The sequence below is a fragment of the Mercenaria mercenaria genome, chromosome 13 (assembly GCF_021730395.1).
Source record: "Mercenaria mercenaria strain notata chromosome 13, MADL_Memer_1, whole genome shotgun sequence".
Lineage (NCBI taxonomy): Eukaryota > Metazoa > Mollusca > Bivalvia > Venerida > Veneridae > Mercenaria > Mercenaria mercenaria.
Genome location: NC_069373.1, coordinates 15846558 through 15868746, shown reverse-complemented (window position 1 = coordinate 15868746; position 22189 = coordinate 15846558). Strand labels below are relative to the sequence as shown.

Genomic DNA, 22189 nt, shown 5'->3' with positions numbered 1-22189 from the left:
ATAACCTTTGACCTCTAAGTGTGACCTTGACCTTGGAGCTAGTGATCTGGGTTTTGCACAAGACACATCGTCTCAATATGGTGAACATTTATGCCAAGTGATTTCAAAATCCCTTTATGGATGGAAGAGTTACAGCCCGGACCAGAATTTACCGGACGCACTGACGGATGCATGCATGGACTTACAGTGGGATTTTAATATGCCCACCTTCATGGGCATAAAAATAGCAAATTTTGGCCCTTTAAGGGATCATAACTCTGGGACCCATGATGGGATTAAGCCAGTTTTTAAAGGAACCAAGATATCATACCAGTACAAGATGTATGCAAGTTTAATTAAAACGGACTGCAAAATATGGTCTCTACCATGTGAACAAGAAATTGTGGATTGACGACAGATGGACAGATGAAGGGTGATCAAAAAAGCTCAAATAGTGACAGGTGAGCTAAAAAGGCAAACATTCAGAGTTTCTACTGTACATTTTGCGATAAAAAATTGAGGTAGAGACAAGAGACAGAACATTATGACGTTAAACTGCACATGATGCTCAGTTTAATACTGCTTAAATAGGAAACACCCAGTGCAACTTTTCATCTGAAAATGTTGGAATTTAAATAAACATGATGCTAAGACCAGGTCTGATGAAGATACATCAAGCAGTTCATAAGAAGTTGTTTAAAGTTTTTTTTCTACTTTTTAGCACAAATGGCATCTCAAATGGGCCACTTGCCAAATTTGAACAAAAATGAGCGAGGACCTTATAATGTTTTTACAGACCAAGATCCAATGAATGGTTTATGAGAATAAGTGGTTTAAATGTTTTTCTATTTTGAGGGTCAGAGTTCAGCCATTTGTATAAACTTTATGAAGTTCCAAGTCAGGATGCTTCTGACCATGTTTAGTATAATTTCAGAGGTGAAGATGTTTAAGATGACGGAAAGGCAACCGATACTAATACCTCACCCCTTAGTCCAGCTGGGTTAAAAGTTAAATAGCAGGCATCATAATAAACTCTTTTTATGTTTGACTGATTCAGCCCTAATCTAAACGAAGTCCACCAATCATTGAATCAGATCATGTTAAGCATGTTTTTATTGTAAAATAAATAAAAAGTGTCCGTTCTGAAAGTCTGTTTGCTTGTTTTGGGTTTAACGCTGTTTTTCAACAGTATTTCAGTTATGTAACGGCGGGCAGTTAACCTAACCAGTGTTCCTGGATTCTGTACCAGTACAAACCTGTTCTCCACAAGTAACTGCCAACTTCCCAACATGAATTATCAGAGGTTGAGGATGAATGATTTCAGACACAATGTCTTTTATCAAATCGTCACAGAGAACATATGCCCCGCCCGAGAGCGAGAAAATAGAACTCGCGATCCGTACACCTATGCTCTCCCTACTGAGCTAAGCGGGTGAGTTCATTCTGAAAGTAAAACCATATTGCTTCTCAGTGTATATTTAAGGTTTGTAAACTTTTAATAAATATCAATGCAGATTAAAACGCAATATCACAATTTGTTTTAGAATATTTCCATAATTTTGCAAGACACAAGTAAACAGTGATTTGCTCTTTATTGTTAATGTCTAAATACCAAAGCTCTGCACAGAAAAACTTAAATTATATTGCCAGCCAAACACTTAAATTATATTGCCAGCCTAACAATTTCACTTTGTGTCTTTATCCTCTATTTTCCTTTCTTCTGAATATCTTTTCTTGTTTAATGTTTTTCTTTTCACCTTTTGATCATCAGTAACTTCTCTAACAATACTATCACTGGATAAAAAGTCTAGACTTTGTCCAAGAGGAGATTTCACAAAGTGAACATCAGACTCCTTCACTTCAACTACAGTATCTGCCTCAGTATCCTCAGTGGAATCATCCGGTAATTGTTTTATCTTCTCAGCACCTTTCTGAGGATCCTCTAACTTTTGTGTTTTTGTCTTGTCAGTGTTCCTTATTCTCGGCAATTCTTTTTCTTCAGAGTAAATCATGTCTGTGCTATCAAGGATATCATCATACACATTTTGTATATAATCTAATAAATCATTCTGTGATTCTTCTGGTGGAAGTATTGCCGCAGCAATCCAACGCTGATCATTATTTTGGAAATTAAATGCTGCAACAGCCTTATCCTGAAATAGTGAAACATGTCTGTTGTTAACTACAATCAAAGTAAACTGGTTCTAAACAGTACAGACAAGGAGGGTGGGTACCATTATTATTATTATCATACCAGATTTATATAGCACCCTTTTCATTCAACGGCACTTGACATAGTGCATTTCATTAAGTTACAGAAAAGGATATCGAAGAACCAGCAACAACACTGTGACATTATCTTACGCAGTAACAACATTGTGACATCACTTTACACAGCAGCAACATTGTGACATCATCTAACACAACAAAAACATTATGACATTCCATTACACAGCAACAACATGGTGACATCCCCTAGCACAGCAAAAACATGGTGACATCCCCTGACACAGCAACAGCATGGTGGCATCACCTTACACAGCAAAAATATGGTGACATCATCTAACATAGCAACAACATGGTGACATCACTTTAAACAGCAGCAACATTGTGACATCATCTAACACAACAACAAGAGGACCATGATGGTCCTGAATCGCTCACCTCTTCCCACATGACCCAGTTTTGAGTATGACGTTTTTTCTATTATTTGACCTATTGACCTAGTTTTCGAGCTCATGTGACCCAGTTCTGAACTTGACCTAGATATTATCAAGATAAAAATTCTGACCAACTTTCATGAAGATCCATTGAAAAATATGGTCTCTAGAGAGGTCACAAGGTTTTTCTATTATTTTATCTACTGGCCTAGTTTTTGACCGCACGTGACCCAGTTTCGAAACTTGACCTAGATATGATCAAGGTGAACATTCAGACCAATTTTTATGAAGATCCATTGAAAAATATGGCCTCTAGAGAGGTCAAAAGATTTTTCTAATTTTAGACCTACTGACCTAGTTTTTAACCGCAGTTGACCCAGTTTCAAACTTGACCTAGATATCATCAAGATGAACATTCAGACCAACTTTCATACAGATCCCATGAAAAGTATGGCCTCTAGAGAGGTCACAAGGTTTTTTTTATTATTTGACCTACTGACCTAGTTTTTTAAGGCATGTGACCCAGTTTCAAAATTGACCTAGATATCATCAAGGTGAACATTCTGACAAATTTTCATGAAGATCCATTCAAGGGTATGGCCTCTAGAGAGGGCACAAGGTTTTTCTATTTCAAGACCTACTGACCTAGTTTTTGATTGCAGTTGACCCAGTGTTGAACTTGACCTAGATATCATCAAGATAAACATTCAGACCAACTTTCATACAGATCCCATGAAAAATATGGCCTTTAGAGAGGTCACAAGGTTTTTCTATTATTTGACCTACTGACCTAGTTTTTGACGGCACGTGACCCACTTTGGAACTTGATCTAGATATCATCAAGATAAACATTCAGACCAACTTTCATGAAGATACCGTGAAAAATATGGCCTCTAGAGAGGTCACAAGGTTTTTCTATTATTTGACCTACTGACCTAGTTTTTGATGGCACGTGACCCACTTTTGAACTTGACCTAGATATCATCAAGATGAACATTCTGACCAACTTTCATGAAGATCTCATGAAATATATATGGCCTCTAGAGAGGTCACAAGGTTTTTCTATTTTTAGATCTAATGACCTAGTTTTAGACCGCATGTGACCCAGTTTCGAACCTGACCTAAATATCATCAAGATGAACATTCAGACCAACTTTCATATAGATCCCATGGAAAATATGGCCTTTAGAGAGGTCACAACGTTTTTCTATTATCTGACCTACTGACCTAGTTTTTGATGGCACGTGACCCAGTTTCGAACTTGACCTAGATATCATCAAGATGAACGTTCTGACCAATTTTCATGAAGATCTTGTGAAATATATGGCCTCTAGAGAGGTCACAAGGTTTTTCTATTTTTAGACCTACTGACCTACTTTTGGATCGGACGTGACCCAGTTTCGAGCTTGACCTAGATATCATCAAGATGAACATTCTGACCAATTTTTTATGAAGATCTTATGAAATATATGGCCTCTAGAGAGGTCACAAGGTTTTTCTATTTTTAGACCTACTGACCTAGTTTTTGATGGCACGTGACCCAGTTTCGAACTTGACCTAGATATCATCAAGATGAACATTCTGACCAACTTTCATAAAGATCCCACAAAAATGTGACCTCTTGAGTGGTCACAAGCAAAAGTTTACGGACGCACGGACGACGGACACCGCGCGATAACAAAAGCTCACCTTGTCACTTTGTGACAGGTGAGCTAAAAACATGATGACATTCCATTACACAGCAACAACATGGTGACATTCCCTTACAAAGCAACTACATTGTGACATCACTATAAACAGCAGCATCATTGTGACATCATCTAACATAGCAAAAACATAATGACATTCCCTTACACAGCAACAACATGGTGACATTCCCTAGCACAGCAAAAACATGGTGGCATCATCTTACACAGCAACAACATAATGACATCCCCTTACAAAGCAACTACATGGTGACATCACCTTATGCAGCAAAAACATAGTGACATCATCTAACATAGCAACAACATAATGACATCACCTTACAAAGCAACTACATGGTGACATCACCTTACACAGCAAAACTATGGTGACATCACCTAACATAGCAACAATATAGTGACATCATCTAACACAGCAACAATATAGTGACATCACCTTACACAGCAAAACTATGGTGACATCACCTAACACAGCAACAACATGGTGACATCCCCTTACAAAGCAACTACATGGTGACATCCCCTTACACAGCAAAAACATAGTGACAACACCTAACACAGCAACAACATGGTGACATCCCCTTACAAAGCAACTACATGGTGACATCACCTTACACAGCAACAACATGGTGGCATCCCTTACAAAGCAACTACATGGTGACATCCCCTTACAAGCAAAAAAAGTGACATCCCTTACAAAGCAACTATGGTGACATCTACCCTAATCCACAGCAACTAAGACATGGTGACCACCTCCCACTTACATACAAGCAACTACATGGTGACATCCCCTTACACAGCAAAAACATAGTGACAACACCTAACACAGCAACAATATAGTGACATCACCTTACACAGCAAAACTATGGTGACATCACCAAACACAGCAACAACATGGTGACATCCCCTTACAAAGCAACTACATGGTGACATCCCCTTACACAGCAAAAACATAGTGACAACACCTTACACAGCAACAACATGGTGACATCCCCTTACAAAGCAACTACATGGTGACATCACCTTACACAGCAAAAACATAGTGACGTGACATCACCTAACACAGCAACAACATGGTGACATCCCCTTACAAAGCAACTACATGGTGACATCCCCTTACACAGCAAAAACATAGTGACATCACCTAACACAGCAACAACATGGTGACATCCCCTTACAAAGCAACTACATGGTGACATCACCTTACACAGCAAAAACATAGTGACATCCCCTTACAAAGCAACTACATGGTGACATCACCTTTCACAGCAATAACATAGTGACATAATCTAACATAGCAACAACATAATGACATCACCTTACAAAGCAACTACATGGTGACATCACCTTACACAGCAAAAACATAGTGACATCCCCTTACAAAGCAACTACATGGTGACATCACCTTACACAGCAAAAACATAGTGACATCCCCTTACAAAGCAACTACATGGTGACATCACCTTACACAGCAAAAACATAGTGACATCACCTTACACAGCAAAAACATGGTGACATCACCTTATTCAGCAACAACATGCGCCCTCGTGAAATTATTACGCCCGACGTATAACCGCCCATCGCGTATAAATAGTGATAAAGCACAGTTTTGCTATAAATTATTTCTTAACTGATCTAGAAATTAGTTCTTGGTATTGAAACTTTGTAGATATTATTAACATTATATGGCATATATACGAACTTTGCAGCTACAAACTGGGTTATGCAACCTGCACAGTGCTTATCAGCTCATGACAGTGGACAAGTGTGTGAAGTTTCAATCCATTCCCATTTGTGGAAACTGAGATACCAGCTTACATAAAAAACTGAACCAAAAACTGCTAAGTTGAAAAAGGGGCATAATTTTGTAAATATGCAAAGTAGAGTTATTGAACCTATGCACTGCATGTTGTATCATAACAGTGAACAAGTGTGTGAAGTTTCAATCCATTCCAATCAGTGGATACTGAGATACCAGCTCACATACAAAAACTGAACCAAAAAGTCGAAAATGGGGCAAAATTTAAAAAAAATGCAAAGTAGAGTTATTGGACCTACACAGTCATATCAGATCATGACAGTGAACAATGGTGTGAAGTTTCAATTAATTCCCATTATTAGGTACTGAGATGCCAGCTTACATACAGAAACTTAACCAAAAATGTCTAAGTCGAAAAAGCGGCATCATTTTGAAAGGAAAAAAGCAAAATAAAGTTATGGAACCTGTGCAGTGTAAGTCAGTTTATCACAGTAAATAAGTGTGTGAAGTTTCAATCCATTCCCACAAGTGCTTATTGAGATACCAGCTTTCATACAAAAGCTTTACCAAATCGGGATACCGATGCGGAAGGGAACGAGGAGGCATGGGCGAGTTCAATAGCTCTAGCTATTCTTTGAATCGTCGAGGTAAAAAGTGGAAAAAGTTAAATATTTTACAATACTTACGGAGGCCATAACTTCAAAATTTATACGATTCTGTCTTAGAAATTTGATTGTATCTTTGGATAATTCTTGTTTGTGGCTACCAGTACCAATAATCACCAAATCTAGAAAATAAATAAAACATGATCTCTGGTAAAGAAACATTTCAAAATTTAAAGTGAACCTGACATTCACATTACACATCTTCACACTAAAATTTGCTCAGTATATGTATGCATTGCAAAACAAAAGTGCCAGTCACAAAATTCATCTGTCAAAGCAAATTACTTTGGCTGTAGTAAACAGCAGACAACTTGTAAATTTGCAGACATTGTAAATCTGCACAAATCTACATAATCCAAGGGCCATAACTCCTGAGTCACTGTGGCAATCTGGCTGGTAATCAAACTTGGCCCAGATATTATGCCCACAGACATTCTGGCTAAGTTTGGCACATGTATGAAAGCAGACATTGTCAATTTTTGCAATTTAAAGAAATCAATAGCTTAAGCCAAGATATTATGCCCAAAATCATTCTGACAAAGTTTATTGAACACAGGATACGAATTGAGGCAAATTTGTGGATGATGTGCATGACCACAACAGTTACAGATCTTATAATAGGTCCAATTCCAAAGCATATTGAGAACATTTTGGACAAACACTGCCATAACATAGCAGGTCACGCTCTTTCAAATACATTTAACTGAAACATTTCTTACCTAATTTAGGAGTTATCAGAGAAAACAAACTCAATGACCTCTCATTAATATCAGATGGACGAAATATCTAAAACAGAAAATATTTTTAATTATATATCTATGTTATGGATAAAATGCACATTCAATACAAATTCTGATTGTACAAGGCAGAATCACTTGCCACCAGCAGCTTAAAGGTTAGAGTTTCTTCTATTTCAGCTTTAGCATTCATGAAGTGCAGTCATGTAGAACCACTTGAACAAAGTTCAGATAGGTTCATACCAGAATATTACAGACCAAGCTTGGTTAAGATCGACCCACTGGTTCGTGATAAGTTGTTTGAAGGTTTTTTCTACTTCTGGCTCTGGCAGCCCATAGATGCAGTCGAGAAGAACTTTTTGAACAAACTTGAAAGAGGTCTAGGCAAGCAGGATAAAGTTCAAGTTTGGTGTATTTTTTACTAGTAGTTTTATATGAGAAGTCGCTCAAGTAAAATGCTGATGGCAATGAACGATGATGGACTCAGAGTGACCGCAGAAACTCACCTGAGTAAAATCAAGTCTGGGATTCAGTCAAAAATTAAAAACCTGAAAATCTACATTCTCAAACCTGAAATTTATTTTTCCAATAGAATGATATAAGGATATTATGGCAGTCAAAAGCCTGAAATCAGGACCAGTCCTGACAAATCCCAGGCCTGAAAATCCTCAAATGAGCTAAAAGCAACAGCATAACATTACAGATTACCAGCCTATATTCAAAGCCTATATTCAAAGCTTATCCATGTAAAAAATCTTGCAACAAGCAATACTCAGAATGACTGACCTGTCACCAGAATTGACCAAGCAATGGGCTATCATACTCACTTTCCACTTGAGAGCATTACGTGGGAAGAATACTGTTGGTCCAGATAATCTGACATTGTTTTGTAAACCAAATCCTAGCCCGCTGTATCTGGTAATGTAGATATGATCATCTTCCTGCTGGCTCAACAAAGTCATTTTACTTGATAAACTTGGATGCATTTCTGGGTCAAGATATTTTTCAATCACTTCTGGGGCCTTTGTTCTTTTTCTAAACCTGACAAAATGTCTGAAATGGAAATGTTTCTGTTTTGATATTATCTTGAAAGTACATAACTGTAATGACAGAGATAGAGTGAAAATGCATCAAAATTAACCTAAAATTCTAAGTAAATAGGGAGCATACTTCATGAAAAATTGGTGCCAGAGTTATAGACCTTGTGTCTATCAAATGCTAATTCTAACAAGAGCACCGCCTTGTGTGTGCAGACGCTCATCTGATTTTTTTGTCTCTGTCTATTGTCCTACTATGATTTTCTAAGTCCAAAAGGAGCAATAATTTTTGCAAAAAGCAATGTAGAGTTATGGTACTTGTTGTGCAGAGTTAGCTTTTAATGGTGAATAACTGCTTCAAGTTTTAAATCAATAGCTTAGACCGTTAATGAGAAAAGTTGACCTAAACATAAAACTTAACCATGAAAACTGATATTTTCTGAGTCCAAAAGGGGCCATAATTCTTGCAAAAAGCAGGATGGAGTTATATTTCTTGCTGTACATAGTCCACTTTAGATGGTGAACAAGTGTTGCAAGTTTTAAAGCAATAGCTTTGAAAGTTTAGGAGAAAAGTTGACCTAAACATAAAACTTAACCAGGAAATGCCAACGCCGATGCTGACACTGACGCCGATCATGTAATGACAATAACTCATCATTTTTTTCCAAAAAATCAGATGAGCTAAAAATGAAGGAAGTGGCTGGGAGTCAGGTAATCAATATCCTTGTACTGTGTTACAAGTGCATATGATAATTGCCAGGGAAAAGTTATAATTATACAGTTGTCATAAAGTTGTCACTATACCTTCTCATAATTCCAAGCCTTCTCACTGATCCGAGCCTTTGGAAAATTTATACTTGGAATCATTTTTTAGCTCAACTATTCATAGAATAGTAGAGCTATTGAACTCACCCGTGCATCAGCGTCTGCTTCCCGATTTGGTTAAGTTTTTGTATGTAAGCTGGTATCTCTGTATCCATTAATGGGAATGGATTAAAACTTCACATACTTGCTCATTGTCATTATCTAACATACACTGTGCAGGTCCCATAACTCTACTTTGCATTTTTTTTTTAAATTATGCCCCTTTTTCGACTTAGCAATTTTTGGTTAAGTTTTTGTATGTAAGCTTGTATCTCGGTATCCACTAATGGGAAAGGATTGAAACTTCACACACTTGTTCACTGTCATGATATGACATGCAGTGCAAAGGTTCAATAACTCTACTTTGCATTTTACACAATTATGCCCCTTTTTCGACTTAGCAGTTTTGGTTAAATTCTTACATGTAAGTAGCAGTGGGATCTCGATCAGTATCCACTAATGGGAAGGGATTGAATCTTAATACACTTGTCAACTGTCATGAGCTGATAAGCACTGTGCAGGTTCCATAACCCTGTTTTGCATTTTTACAAAATTATCCCCCTTGTTCGACTTTTGTATTCTTTCAATTGTCAAGGCTGTTAAACAGTCAAGCATTGCTGACCTCCAACAGCTCTTGTCATGCAAGCGCTTTAACATTGTTACATTTTATGCATAATTTTTTATACATGCTGAAACTAGAATGTGTCTGTAGGACACAGGGTGTGCCCCCCATTGGTACATTTGTCACAAATAAGCGGCAATATTTCAAATGTTTGCAGTGTTAATGGGGTTTAGCCTAAACAAACATTTTATGGAAAGGATTCATTATTCTAGGCCATATATTTTTGAGCTATGTGCATCACAAACAAAAAGTCCACTATTTTGGCTATTTCACGGGCCATAACTCTGTAATAAGCCCAAAGATTCTCAAGAAGAATGCCAAATGTGAAAGGTCAAATCATGATAAAGACTCAAGCAAGGTTTCATGAATTTACATTAAATATTTTTTGAGCGAGGCACATAATTAGGTGAAAATGTGCATTTTTTACTATTTCAGGGGTCATAACTTTAAAAATAAAGGATAGAGCTGACCAAAAAATAAGAGACTGTGTGCAAGTTATATCATGATAAAGACTTATGCAAGTTTTCAACCATTTATATTAAATACTTTTTGAGCTAGGTGCGTCAAAACGTGAAAATGTGCACATCTGACTATATTAGGGGCCATAACTCTGAAAACAGGCGGTGGAGCCAGACAAAAAATAGAAGGTGGGCAGGTTCATATCATGACAAAGACTCATACAAGGTTTAATCAATTTATATCACATACTTTTTGAGCTAGGCGCGTCACAAGGTGAAAATGGGCATTTTTGCCTATTTCAGGGGCTATAACTCTAAAAATAGGAGGCAGACCAAAAAAGAAAAATAGGAGGTGCGCAAGTTCATATCATGATTAAGACTCATGCAAGGTTTCATAAATCTATATCAAATACTTTTTGAGCTAGGCGTGTCACAAGGTGAAAATGTGCATTTTTGACTATTTCAGGGGCCATAACTCTAAAAATAGGGGGCTGAGCCAGACCAAAAATAGGAGGTGGGCAAGTTCATATCATGATAAAGCCTTATGCAAGGTTACATCAATTCATATCAAATACTTTTTGAGCTAGGCGCGTCCAAACTTCGGGTGGACGCAAGCACGGACAAGACCAAATCTATATGCCCCCCATCACTCATGGGGGGCACAAAAATGAGTAAAAAAGAAAATAGTATTATTCACATATATTACAAACAAAATGCTCATCTGATGATTTGCATATGAATTATATGATTTGCTTATTTAAAATCATAGGATTAATTAATACACCTTCTTATAGGCTATATTATAATTAAACTTAGTAAGCAAATTTGTGTACATGTACCTGTTTTTCATTTAAAAATCAAAACCTTTTCTTTTCAATAGCTAGAACAAATGATTTTGAGTCTTGGTTCAACTTGTAACAGTCTCAGGAAAAATGTGCGGCCTTGACCGGGACTTGAATCTGGGACCTTCGGGACCGGCTTACCATGCCAACGCTCTAAAAATTGAACTTCCAAAGGCCACCTAATACGACAACCACTACACACCTTCCCACTTAATTAATAATGACTTATTGCAAGACATTGGCACTCCTGGTCCATGTCTGCCGCAGACCGTTAACCGAATTCAGATGCACATCCGAGCCAATTAAACTGCTTCGCCCGGCAATTGCTCCCAGGGTGAACATCTTGGTAGAACCTCTAAATGTAACAGTCTCAGGAAAAATGTGCAGGCTTGACCGGGACTCAAACCTTGGCTTCCCATGCAAAAGCTCTCCAAATTGATTATTGAGCTTCCGAGGCCACTATACTATACAAGAACCACTACAAACAAGAAAACATCTGGCTGTGCCATAGGATGAGGGTCATCATGTGAAAGCTTTGATTAATCACTGACAATGATTTTTACGGGCTCTCCCATAAGAATAGTGAAAAGCCTGAATGTGTCTATTCCTACGGCTCTCCCGTACAAATTATGAAAAGACCTCAGGTGGTTATTCCTTTGGTAGTTTTGTTTTACACATCGTACTGAGTTCATTTGACTGATACAATTTCACCAAACTTCTTAACTTTTCCGGTACTGTATCGTAAGTGTAAAATACTCATTTAACTGAAATTTGCCTTCTAAATAAATCGGAAAACGATTGTTGTTGTACAGTTGGTTGAAAACACTTAATATTTATTAGTGTTTCAATATTAATAACCTATGTATTTACATCTGCATCTGTACAACCAACAATCGTTTTCTGACAAATTTCGGTTAAAAATAAGTATTTTACACTTACGATAAACTTACGTAGAGCCGCAGGAATAGCCTCCGGCGGGCTTTTCACTATTCTTACGTGAGAGCCGTATAAGAATCAGGTCTAGGAAAGTGGAATATTTACCGATGATCTATAAATTTACAGATTTTTCAATCTGTAAATTTACAGATCAAGTGTTTGAAAACTGCTAAAATCATATTTAGAAACAAAATCGCTGCCTGAAATTAACTGATTTACTTATGGTATGTATAAATAAAGGTCAATTGTAACTTTCAGTCATTTCTGTTGACCTTGATATTTCTTAAAATGCCAAAAACTCAAAGTCAACAATAATGGCTGAAACCCACAAATGACCTTAATTTATGCATGCTGTAAATAAACCAATTAATTCCAAGCTACGGTTTTGAGAATAAATGTGATTTCATCAGTTTTCAGACACACTAATTATCTGTAAATTTACAGATTGAAAAATTTATCAATTTACAGATAATCTGTAAATATTCCACTTTCCTAGATCTGAGAATAGCCACTAGGAATAACCACCTGTGGGCTTTTCACTATTCTTACGGGACCGTAAGAATAGTCACTTCCATTTTCTTAATATCAAACATCATACATGTAGGAATATATTTTTGCAACTGAAATGTTCTATCCGAAATAGTGTAAGTTACTATCGTACACAAACGTCGAACATATAAAATGCATTGTTCATAAGACAATTGTGAGATAACCATGTAGATAAGTTAACTCACCTGTTACAATGATGATTTTTGGACAAAAGTGTCCAGTTTTTGACTATTCTTCGGAGTGACATTTTTAGTAAATTACAAAACAGAAAGAGTATTCAAGGGGGATAACTCTCCACAAACTGTGTAAGCAGTCACTTGAATTGGATCAACAAGCCTGTTTTTTGACCACACTAAGCACATCTTGCTGCCAATCTTGCATTCCAACAGTTGAAATTTAGCCAATACAGTACATGTAATAGACCTAATGTTCGAATCTATAGGTAATTGCCTCAGTGTATATTGTGCATATTGCCATTGGCCAGGGTGACCTAACTCAAAGGTCTCTTTAAGTTTAGGCAGTGGCTAGGGTTACGGTACCGTAATCCTAGCCTCCGATTCTAGGATTACGGAAGTTCCGTATTTCTAGATAACCCTATAGGGATAGGCTAGGATTACGGAAGTATTTAAGAGGCATCAAATTTATGTTAGGACATGCATAAATGATGTTGTAAACTTACTTATTTCACTTAAAATAGCCACTTTTCATGCCTGTCGTATCATTTTGTGTTATCGATCCGCCAGTTTGGTGGGTTAGTAAAAGAAGAAAGAGAAAAGAAAAAAAGAAAAACGATTAAAAATGAAAGAAAAAATGCAAAATCATGACTACTCTAAACAAAAAACAAAATTACAATATTTAAAAAAAAAACCAAAAAAAAAAAAAAAAAAAAACCTTCAAACAAACACGATTACTTTTTGTGGAGATTGAAAAGAAAAAGAACTGAGCCATGAAGTGAGCGCCTCCTCATGATGTGGCCTGGATGTAGTTGGACAATTAAGTTTACAACATCATTTATGCATGTCCTAACATATATATTTGATTCCTCTAAAATACTTCCAGACAGATATTCCGTCTGTCTAAAATACTTCCGTAACCCTAGCCTAATCTCATAGGGTTGTCTAGGAATACGGAACTTCCGTAATCCTAGAATCGGAGGCTAGGATTACAGTACCGTAACCCTAGCCACTGCCTTAAGTTTAACTACAGTGACATTGAACCCAATGAAAAGCAAACCAGACAATGCCAAATAAATGCAAGAAGTATAACAATAATTGCCAGGTGCTTATTGCTGATGTACCAGTGTGTATATACTAGATCTAGTTGCATCCAGTATGGTTAAAAAAAAAAAAAAAAAGGACGTGTCAAAGGGTAACGGGTCTGATTTTAGAGGTACGTCTAGACAAGCCTCTTAGAGGTTTTCTAGGGGTTTGGACCACCTTTTTCTTAAGATTTAGGGTTATGTATATCTTAAATTTTGTTGAAAATGAAATAACAAATAGGAAGTGGCTATATTATAATATAGGTAGCCGGTTCTGGCTACCTATAGACTTTTAATCTAGGTAGTTCTAGATATAGCCGGCTCTATATCTCCATATCGTACATGAACATGTAAGTCAATGTAGCCGGCTTTAATAAACTATATTATAAAAGGTCATTATGTTATTTAAATAAATAATTACTACACAATTTCTCCGCCAATTTGTTTATTAGTCAATAGAGCGGGGTCGGGCATTTCCGACTGGCGTGTCTGAGCCGAACATTCTTACATGACGTCATAACTTTTGTCAGCGACATTGCACAAAGTTCTAAACCGGCCAAAACAATTAAAATTGGAAGCCTCACTCGGTTTCTACATATAGATTTTACACACACGTTACAGTGACGCTTAAGCTTCGACCCAGTAAGTATACCAGACACTGTTAATAAAAATTACTTAAAACGATAAGGTTGCGAACATCACGAGTTAAGGTTTTGTGTCTAAAGCATTTCTGTTTGTGGCTTTTATAAGTAGATAAACACATTTGTATACATTTTACTATGTTTTCACGGCTGTAAAAATGGAGATCAATGGACCACTTTAAATGATGTAATTTGTGTGTTCGGAAATACACTAATGAATTTTCACAGAGCGTCTTTTTCCGAACACAGTTTGTATTGTATTTAGTACTAGACCGAACGTTATGTTAACTGTCTTATAAAGGACATAGATCTATGTATGCATACATGTGATAAGTTCAGAATCCCAAAACTGGAGGTTTGCCATTTTTCAGCTGGAGTTGGGGTCTCAAAACTGGAGGTTTTTTATCGACATAAATAAGCGCGTGGACACATAACTTAGAGGCAAAATCCAACATTTTTGGCCACGCAATAATGTATATAAGTCTACACCAGAAGAAACAATCCTCATAACTCTTGATTTGAATTTTGACAGAGTTAAATGCGCATGCGTCGAGAACAGTTCACAACTTTTTCGTAAACTATACACAAAATAATAATTTACTTAAAACTTTCTTACAATACCCTTAATTTGTATAACTGGTGGTGGTAAGATACTTATTAGCTAACCAGCTGTGTAGATAATTCTTATTATCTTCCCAGCTTATTGGATGTTTTTGACTCGTACTGCAACTATACAATTTTCGGATAATTACACAATTCGGACAAAGAGTTGCTGGTTGGTCTAGAATCATACTAATCCAGCAAGGATGGAACTAAGGCTGACATTGTTATGCCTTTTCATCTTTATAGTTGCACATCATATTTTTCCCTGCTCAGCAAATCAGAGTAATTTACTGTGCGACCATTTCCCTCCAAAATCCAGTATTGTTGGTATCTCAGTTGCCAACGTCCTCAAAACAGTAATACCATCTAGAAAGCACAAAGAGAAACCCAGTGCTAGTAAGACATCCTTATTATTTCTTTTTTGTCTTCTGGCATGTCAGACCCCAGACATTGAACCAAACCCAGGCATCCTGTGTGACAACTGCGAAACTTGGTTTCACACAGACTGCGAAGGCATTGGCAGTCATACTTACGACAAACTCTCAGACTCAAAGTTCAGCTGGTACTGTCAACAGTGCGGCTCGCTAAACCACTCAAGTTCACTGACTGAATCCCTAGATACTCTCAGTGACACTTCTTACTATTCCCCTCTAAGTCACGACCACAGTAAAGTAAGTTTCAGCTTAAATAGCTCTTCTTTCCTCCATGAGCCTCCAGAAACCCCAAAGGCCTCATCTACCCCAATCCCTAAAAAGAAAAAGGTTACTCCCAAACCTAAACTAAAAACATCTGAACGTCTCACAGTCCTTAACATTAATTGTCGTTCTGTCAAAAACAAAATCCCTGAATTACACCTAGTTGACCAAATTAAACCAGATGTTATTTGCCTTACAGAAACATGGCTTAAGCCAGACATCAGTTCTTCCGAAATATTTACTGATAATCTTAATTATAAGGTATATAGGGATGACAGGAGTGAAGGTCAAGGTGGAGGAGTGATGATAGCTATATCTAACTCACTGATCAGCCAAGAACAACCAGACCTCAAGACTCATGCAACATAACCTGGGCCAAAATTACCATCACTGGCCTTAAAGATATCTTTGTCGGAGCCTACTATAAACCCCAAGAATTAGATGCCGACTCCCTATCCCAACTCTGGTTATCCCTTAGTAAAATACCCAAGGGCAGCATAGTATGGCTACTTGGAGACTTCAATCTCCCCGACATTGACTGGTCAAAAGAGTCCCCTAAACAAACTTGTAAAAACAGATCCTTTATGAAGAATTTATTGAAAGATATTCCCATTATAATCTTGAACAAATAGTTAAGATCCCAACTAGGTTATCCAACACCCTTGATCTCTTCTTTACAAACCATCCATCCCATGTTCACTTGGTTAAATCCCTACCGAGTCTAGCCACCTCGGATCATGATATTAATTTCATGAATTGAATCTTAATAGGGGCCGCCCCAACCCAACCTAGACGCCCTATAAAACTCTACACGAAGGCTAATTGGGAAGGGCTAAAATCTGACATGAAGGCTTTTGGTGCTAGCTTTTCACCGAAAACCATTCAGACCCTGAAGTAGCGTGGAATTCATTCAAGGACTGCCTTAATGAATCCCAGTCAAAACACATTCCATCTAAAATGTCTAAACCCCGTGCCGACTTGCCATGGTTAACCCCGAGAATTATCAGGCTTATACATAAGCGTGATAAACTGTACCAGAAACTACACAAATCTCCCTCCTCAGCCCGCCAACAAAGATTCAAATCCCTTAAGTCTTCTATCCAGAAGCAAATAAGAGCCCAATACTGGTCATATATGGAAAGTGTCATATTTGACCATGACTCACAACCTGGTAAAAACAAAAAGTTTTACAGCTTCATCAAGACACAACAAAAGAAAATGTCGGCATTGCCCCCCTTAAATCAGATGGTCTTACCTACACAGACCCCATCCAAAAGGCTACTATCTTAAACAAACAATTTGAATCTGTCTTTTCCCCTCCCCAGCCCCTTAGTCTGAAGCATTTATGTTCCAACGTCCTCTCATCCCCAGTCTCCATGATGAATAAGATCCAGGTCACCACTGAAGGTGTGGAAAAAACTGCTCTATGGCCTATCCCCACATAAAGCCTCAGGACCTGATGAATTATCCCCACGCATCCTAAAAGAACTCCACCATGAAATTGCTCCTGTACTTGCCCATATATACAGGTTATCTCTCGAATCTGGCCTAGTACCCAGTGATTGGAAAAAAGCCACCGTAGCCCCCGTATTTAAAAAAGGTCCCAAGTCTAAACCTAGTAACTATCGCCCAATTTCCCTAACTTGCATTGCTTCCAAAACTCCTTGAACACATGTTGTTTCCAATCTTATGACCTATTTGACAAGCATAAGCTACTTAGCCAGTTCCAGCACGGCTTTAGATCAGGTCACAGTTGTGAGACTCAGCTCATTAATTTCACTCAGGAACTTTACAATAACACTGAACAGGGTCAACAAACAGATGTTATTGTCATGGACTTCTCCAAGGCGTTTGACAAGGTCGATCACATTAGACTAATTTATAAACTACAAAGCCTTGGTGTCAACCCACAAATTACCAAATGGGTCAAATCTTTCCTGTCCAACCGCTCCCAGAAAGTCGCTGTTGATGGTCATTTTTCCAGTGAACTTCTGTACTGTCTGGAGTTCCCCAGGGGTCTGTTCTTGGGCCATGTCTCTTCCTGGTATATATCAATGACTTACCAGATTCCGTCAAATGTAACGCAAGAATGTTTGCAGATGACACCATAAATACCTTACCATCAACTCCATTTCAGATAGTATATCTCTGCAACAAGACCTGATTAGCTTAGAAACCTGGGAGAAGACATGGTCCATGGAGTTCAACCCGGACAAGTGTGAAGTCCTTAGAATTTTTAGAAAGAAAAATCCTGTAGTCTACCCCTACAAACTTCACAACATAGAGTTAAAAACTTGTGAGGCAGCTAAATACTTAGGCATAACCATTTCCAAAGATCTAAACTGGTCCAAACACATTGACAGTATCACTTCCAAAGCAACTTCCACTCTTCGCTTCATACAACGAAATGTCAAAACTGATAATAAAAAGGTCAAAATTGCTGCCTATAACACCTATGTCCGCCTCAACTTGAGTACTGTTCAAGCGTCTGGCATCCTTGGCAAAAAACCCTCACTAGCAAAGTCGAAATGTCCAAAGGTCAGCTGCTAGGTACGTCATGTATGACTACAGTTACAACCAGTAGTGTTACACAAATGCTGAAAACCTTAGAATGGAATACACTCCATATAGAAGGTTACACAATTCATTAGTAATGTTTTATAAAATAAGGACCCAGACAGTTGCAGTCGACCAATCTCATCTTATTCCAACTAGAAACCTAAATTACTTAATCCCCATGTCTCACACTCAGTACTTTTCTAACTCCTACTTCCCTAGGACCATCCGACTCTGGAACTCCCTACCAACTCATGTTAAATCTAGCCCCAGTCTCAGTATCTTTAGAGAGAGGCTGGCGGTGGTCAGTATGTAATTCTGTTGCCTCTGTCCCATTTTAACTGTAGCATACTGTCTTTTTTAGCTTTTATTCTTTTAACATTGTAACATATCAGTTCTTTAACAACTGTTTCTCTGACAGCGCCGCCCAGTGATAGTCGGAAATCGACGGTTGGGTGAAAGATGTAGATGTAGATGTAGATGTTATCATCTGTTATGCCACTTTTTAACTTCATTTGTTTTGTTAAAGTTTTATATAATGTCTAATATCTCAGTTACATACAATGCTATTGCCTATTAATAATGCCCCTTTTACTGGCAAAGCTTTAATTCAGAGTCAATCACTGAGAAAAGTTGAGCATGCTATCTTACAGAAGCTCAACTCATAAACTATGTTAATTCCTTACCCCACCCATTTTCGTATAAAAAATACTGATGATTTTGACATGAAAAATAGAAAACAGAAATGCATCAACATGTATTTACCCTTACTGGTTGGAGACCTAGAATTTCGGACAACCCAGAAAATCGGACAGTCGCGAAAACACTTATTTTGGCGTTATTTTTTATCATTTATTGTAAAGTGCACAGACGCTTGCTTTATGTGCAACATCCGCTGCAACAATTACAAATCGGTAAGTAAAACTTAAAAAATCGGTATATTTACATTTATTCACGAAATGTTGTGACACTTCTCGCTGGGGGAGCTGCATATGCTTTCAGTGCACATGCGCATACTTGTTTTGAGGTCCCAACATTATTAAAGAGGTACTCATCTACAGTCTGCTAAATGCAAACATAACAATTGTGTGTTTTAAAACAAGCGTCAAGGTTTTTTTTCGTCTATAACACAAGTTAAATGCGTTTAAACCATTTTTTTTACTTAAAATATTTGTGTCGTAAATAGGCCAGCTGAATGTTTTATTGTCTCGAAAGACTTATATCAAACATTAATAGTTGAATGTAAACAAGGTAAACATGTCTTTTTATCATTTTCACCAACCTAAAGTGATTGTGCGTGACAAAAATGATGATAATTAGCGTTTTCCTACTGTCCGATTTCTGGGTCCTGCAACACGCTAAAAAGTTTAATTTACGTACCCTCTTTTGGGCCTCAGTCACGTATTCAGTTTATTTTTATATAACAAACAAATTCGCGTTTTGCGACACCGAAGAACTGAACTTGATTCAGGTAACATTTCATGGATCTTGAATTAAAAATACAAATTTGACAGCTGAAAAAATTGTAAAATTGTCCGAATCTGGGTTGTCAACCAGTACCAAAATAATGTAGATTGATGTTGTCAAATAAATGAGTGTGTTTTCATGCAATTTTCAATGAAATAAGTCCGATTTAGTAGCAAATTAATTTGGTAAACATTGGAAGAAAATGGCGTAACTCCAGAAGGGGAACTAACACTCCTGTTCTAAAAATAGCCAGTAATGGGTTGGTTTTTCCAACAATTATTTATGTGATTTTATAACCGAGCAAAATTTTTCTTTGAATAATCAAAAATCATTTCAGTTGGGAATTATTTCTTATAACTGAGTTTCTTGCTTCAAATTGGTAAAAAATGGAGCTTTATTGGCAGTGAGAATGGGCAGATATTCGGCCCCGTGAGACCGGTGGAAAAGACCCTGCTTGTCTAATCCCTTATCATAACAAACAATTAATAATTAACCTGTGAAAAACAACTCTTTCCTCCAGCTACATGTGTGTCAAACATGTATAATACACAACAGTCGGTGACACTTTGATTTACTGTGTAAACATGTTTGGCACTCCTCGGTAATTATCAACCCAGTCATAATACTGATTTTTATTTTTTGAAAAGCGGGAGAAATATGGTTTTGGTCGGGAGACGGGAGGCAAGGTGAAAAAATCGGGATTTTGACCCTCCCGCGCGGGAGATCACATGTATGATGTATGTCCAGTTGGCTGAAAAGTTACCCATACTCATCAAACTTACACACATTTATTTCGGCAAAGAAATAATATTTTCTCAAAAATTAGACCCCCAAAAATGCACCAGATGCCACCATTTTAAATTTTCCAGGGGAGAGCCCTCTCCAGGGGGTATCCCCTCCCTTAATATTTAAACAAAAAAAATGCACCAGAGGCCACCATTTCATACCTGCATCAGAATTTCTAGGAAAGAGATCTCGAGCTCCCTGATGCTCAATAATGAGGTGGTTACCCTCTCCAGTATCTCATAATTTAGATAAAAAAGGCACCAGAGGCGGCCATTCCAATTACCTGTATTATAAAAAAAACCTCTAGGGCGTGAACCCTTGGCCCCCTAAAATGACAAGAATAACCCTCCAGTACCTTAAAATTTAGTCCCAAACACGCACCAGAGGCAACCATTTCATACCTGACCCCTTCCCCCACCCTACTCCCTCAAGAACCTCAAAATTTACACCAGAAAATGCACCAGAGGCCACCTGTATTTCAAGACTTTGCAGGGGAGAACCCCCTGACCCCCTAAACTGACAGGAATATGCCCTCAAGTACCTCAAACCTAAGACCAAAAATGCACAAGAGACCCCCATTTCATATCCGTATAATAATCCTTAGGGAGACCCCCTTGACATCCCCTCCCCAGCAGTGGCTGACCTATTTCATCTTTGCGCTATGCACCTCCCCAATGACACCTTCATTCTAAACTTCTGCTCTTCCGCCCCCACCCCAATCAAATATTTCTTGATCCGGCCTAGGGTCAAGGTATGTTAAGATCTGTTAAGATGAAAAACATGCTTTAGTACAAACATAAATAGGAAAAACGTAACTTGTGACCAATCAATGCAAGTATTGCACACTTGCTTGTTTTATTGCATTAGCCCGCCGACTCGCACACATGCATATGCACCTTGACTCATTTAAAGCAAAATAAATAAATTAATGTCTCTAGATGTACAACAATTATATTAAAATTGATAATTTGAGTAAAATACCTTTCTCCAGGAACTAACAGAATAGTGCCCTAAAACCGTTCTTAACAGAAAAGGGAAATCTTGACTGGCACAACACAAATTGCTGCTAACTAAATGGAAGAGGAAGACGCTGCTTTGTTTCCGTTTGGGGGTCTTTAATATTGAATGAAATCATTCGCATTAGTCTAATTAAGTCTAAAAATAATCAAATGAAACGTCAAAATAAAATAGATCTAGCTAATTGCTGTCAGTTTTTTGAAAATAAAACGTTTTGTTGTCTAATTTCACCTTTTTTTAAAAAATACACTCATGTTCGGAAATAGACCTTTAGTCTGTTCGGCTGACACTCCATGTTCGGAAATAGACACGAGCGGTCACCTTCTTTAAGTACATGTTTTCATAGTTATATAAC

The 22189-nt window shown here is 37.6% G+C and overlaps 2 protein-coding genes across 5 annotated transcripts in view; one reads left to right on the top strand and one right to left on the bottom strand.

Moving 5' to 3' along the window:
* Positions 1-1115: 1115 nt before the first annotated feature.
* LOC123529651 (NADH dehydrogenase [ubiquinone] 1 alpha subcomplex assembly factor 3-like) lies at positions 1116-13120 on the bottom strand. Its single transcript, XM_045310070.2, has 5 exons — positions 12997-13120; positions 8331-8556; positions 7486-7552; positions 6788-6888; positions 1116-2132 (listed from the first exon to the last, which is right to left on the bottom strand). Exons 1-5 carry the CDS (start codon positions 13056-13058, stop codon positions 1665-1667), a joined length of 924 nt encoding a protein of 307 aa, XP_045166005.2. The 5' UTR covers positions 13059-13120; the 3' UTR covers positions 1116-1664.
* LOC123529650 (MTRF1L release factor glutamine methyltransferase-like) overlaps positions 13112-22189 on the top strand; it is a 24593-nt gene continuing 15515 nt past the window's right edge. For 2 of the 4 annotated variants that reach the window (XM_045310067.2, XM_045310065.2), the window contains exon 1: positions 13112-13253. The gene's annotated coding sequence lies outside the window, so the exon portion shown is untranslated. The remainder of the gene's footprint in view (positions 13254-22189) is intronic. The other 2 variants (XM_045310069.2, XM_045310066.2) reach the window with 2 other exon arrangements.

Coding starts and splice junctions, on each gene's coding strand:
- LOC123529651 (XM_045310070.2), bottom strand. CDS start 13,058: ATGTCACTCCGAAGAATAGTCAAAAACTGGACACTTTTGTCCAAAAAT. Junction 7,553..8,330: donor GTAATGCTCTCAAGTGGAAA/GTGAGTATGATA, acceptor TTTCTGTTTTAG/ATATTTCGTCCATCTGATAT. Junction 2,133..6,787: donor ATTTTGAAGTTATGGCCTCC/GTAAGTATTGTA, acceptor TCACTATTTCAG/GATAAGGCTGTTGCAGCATT.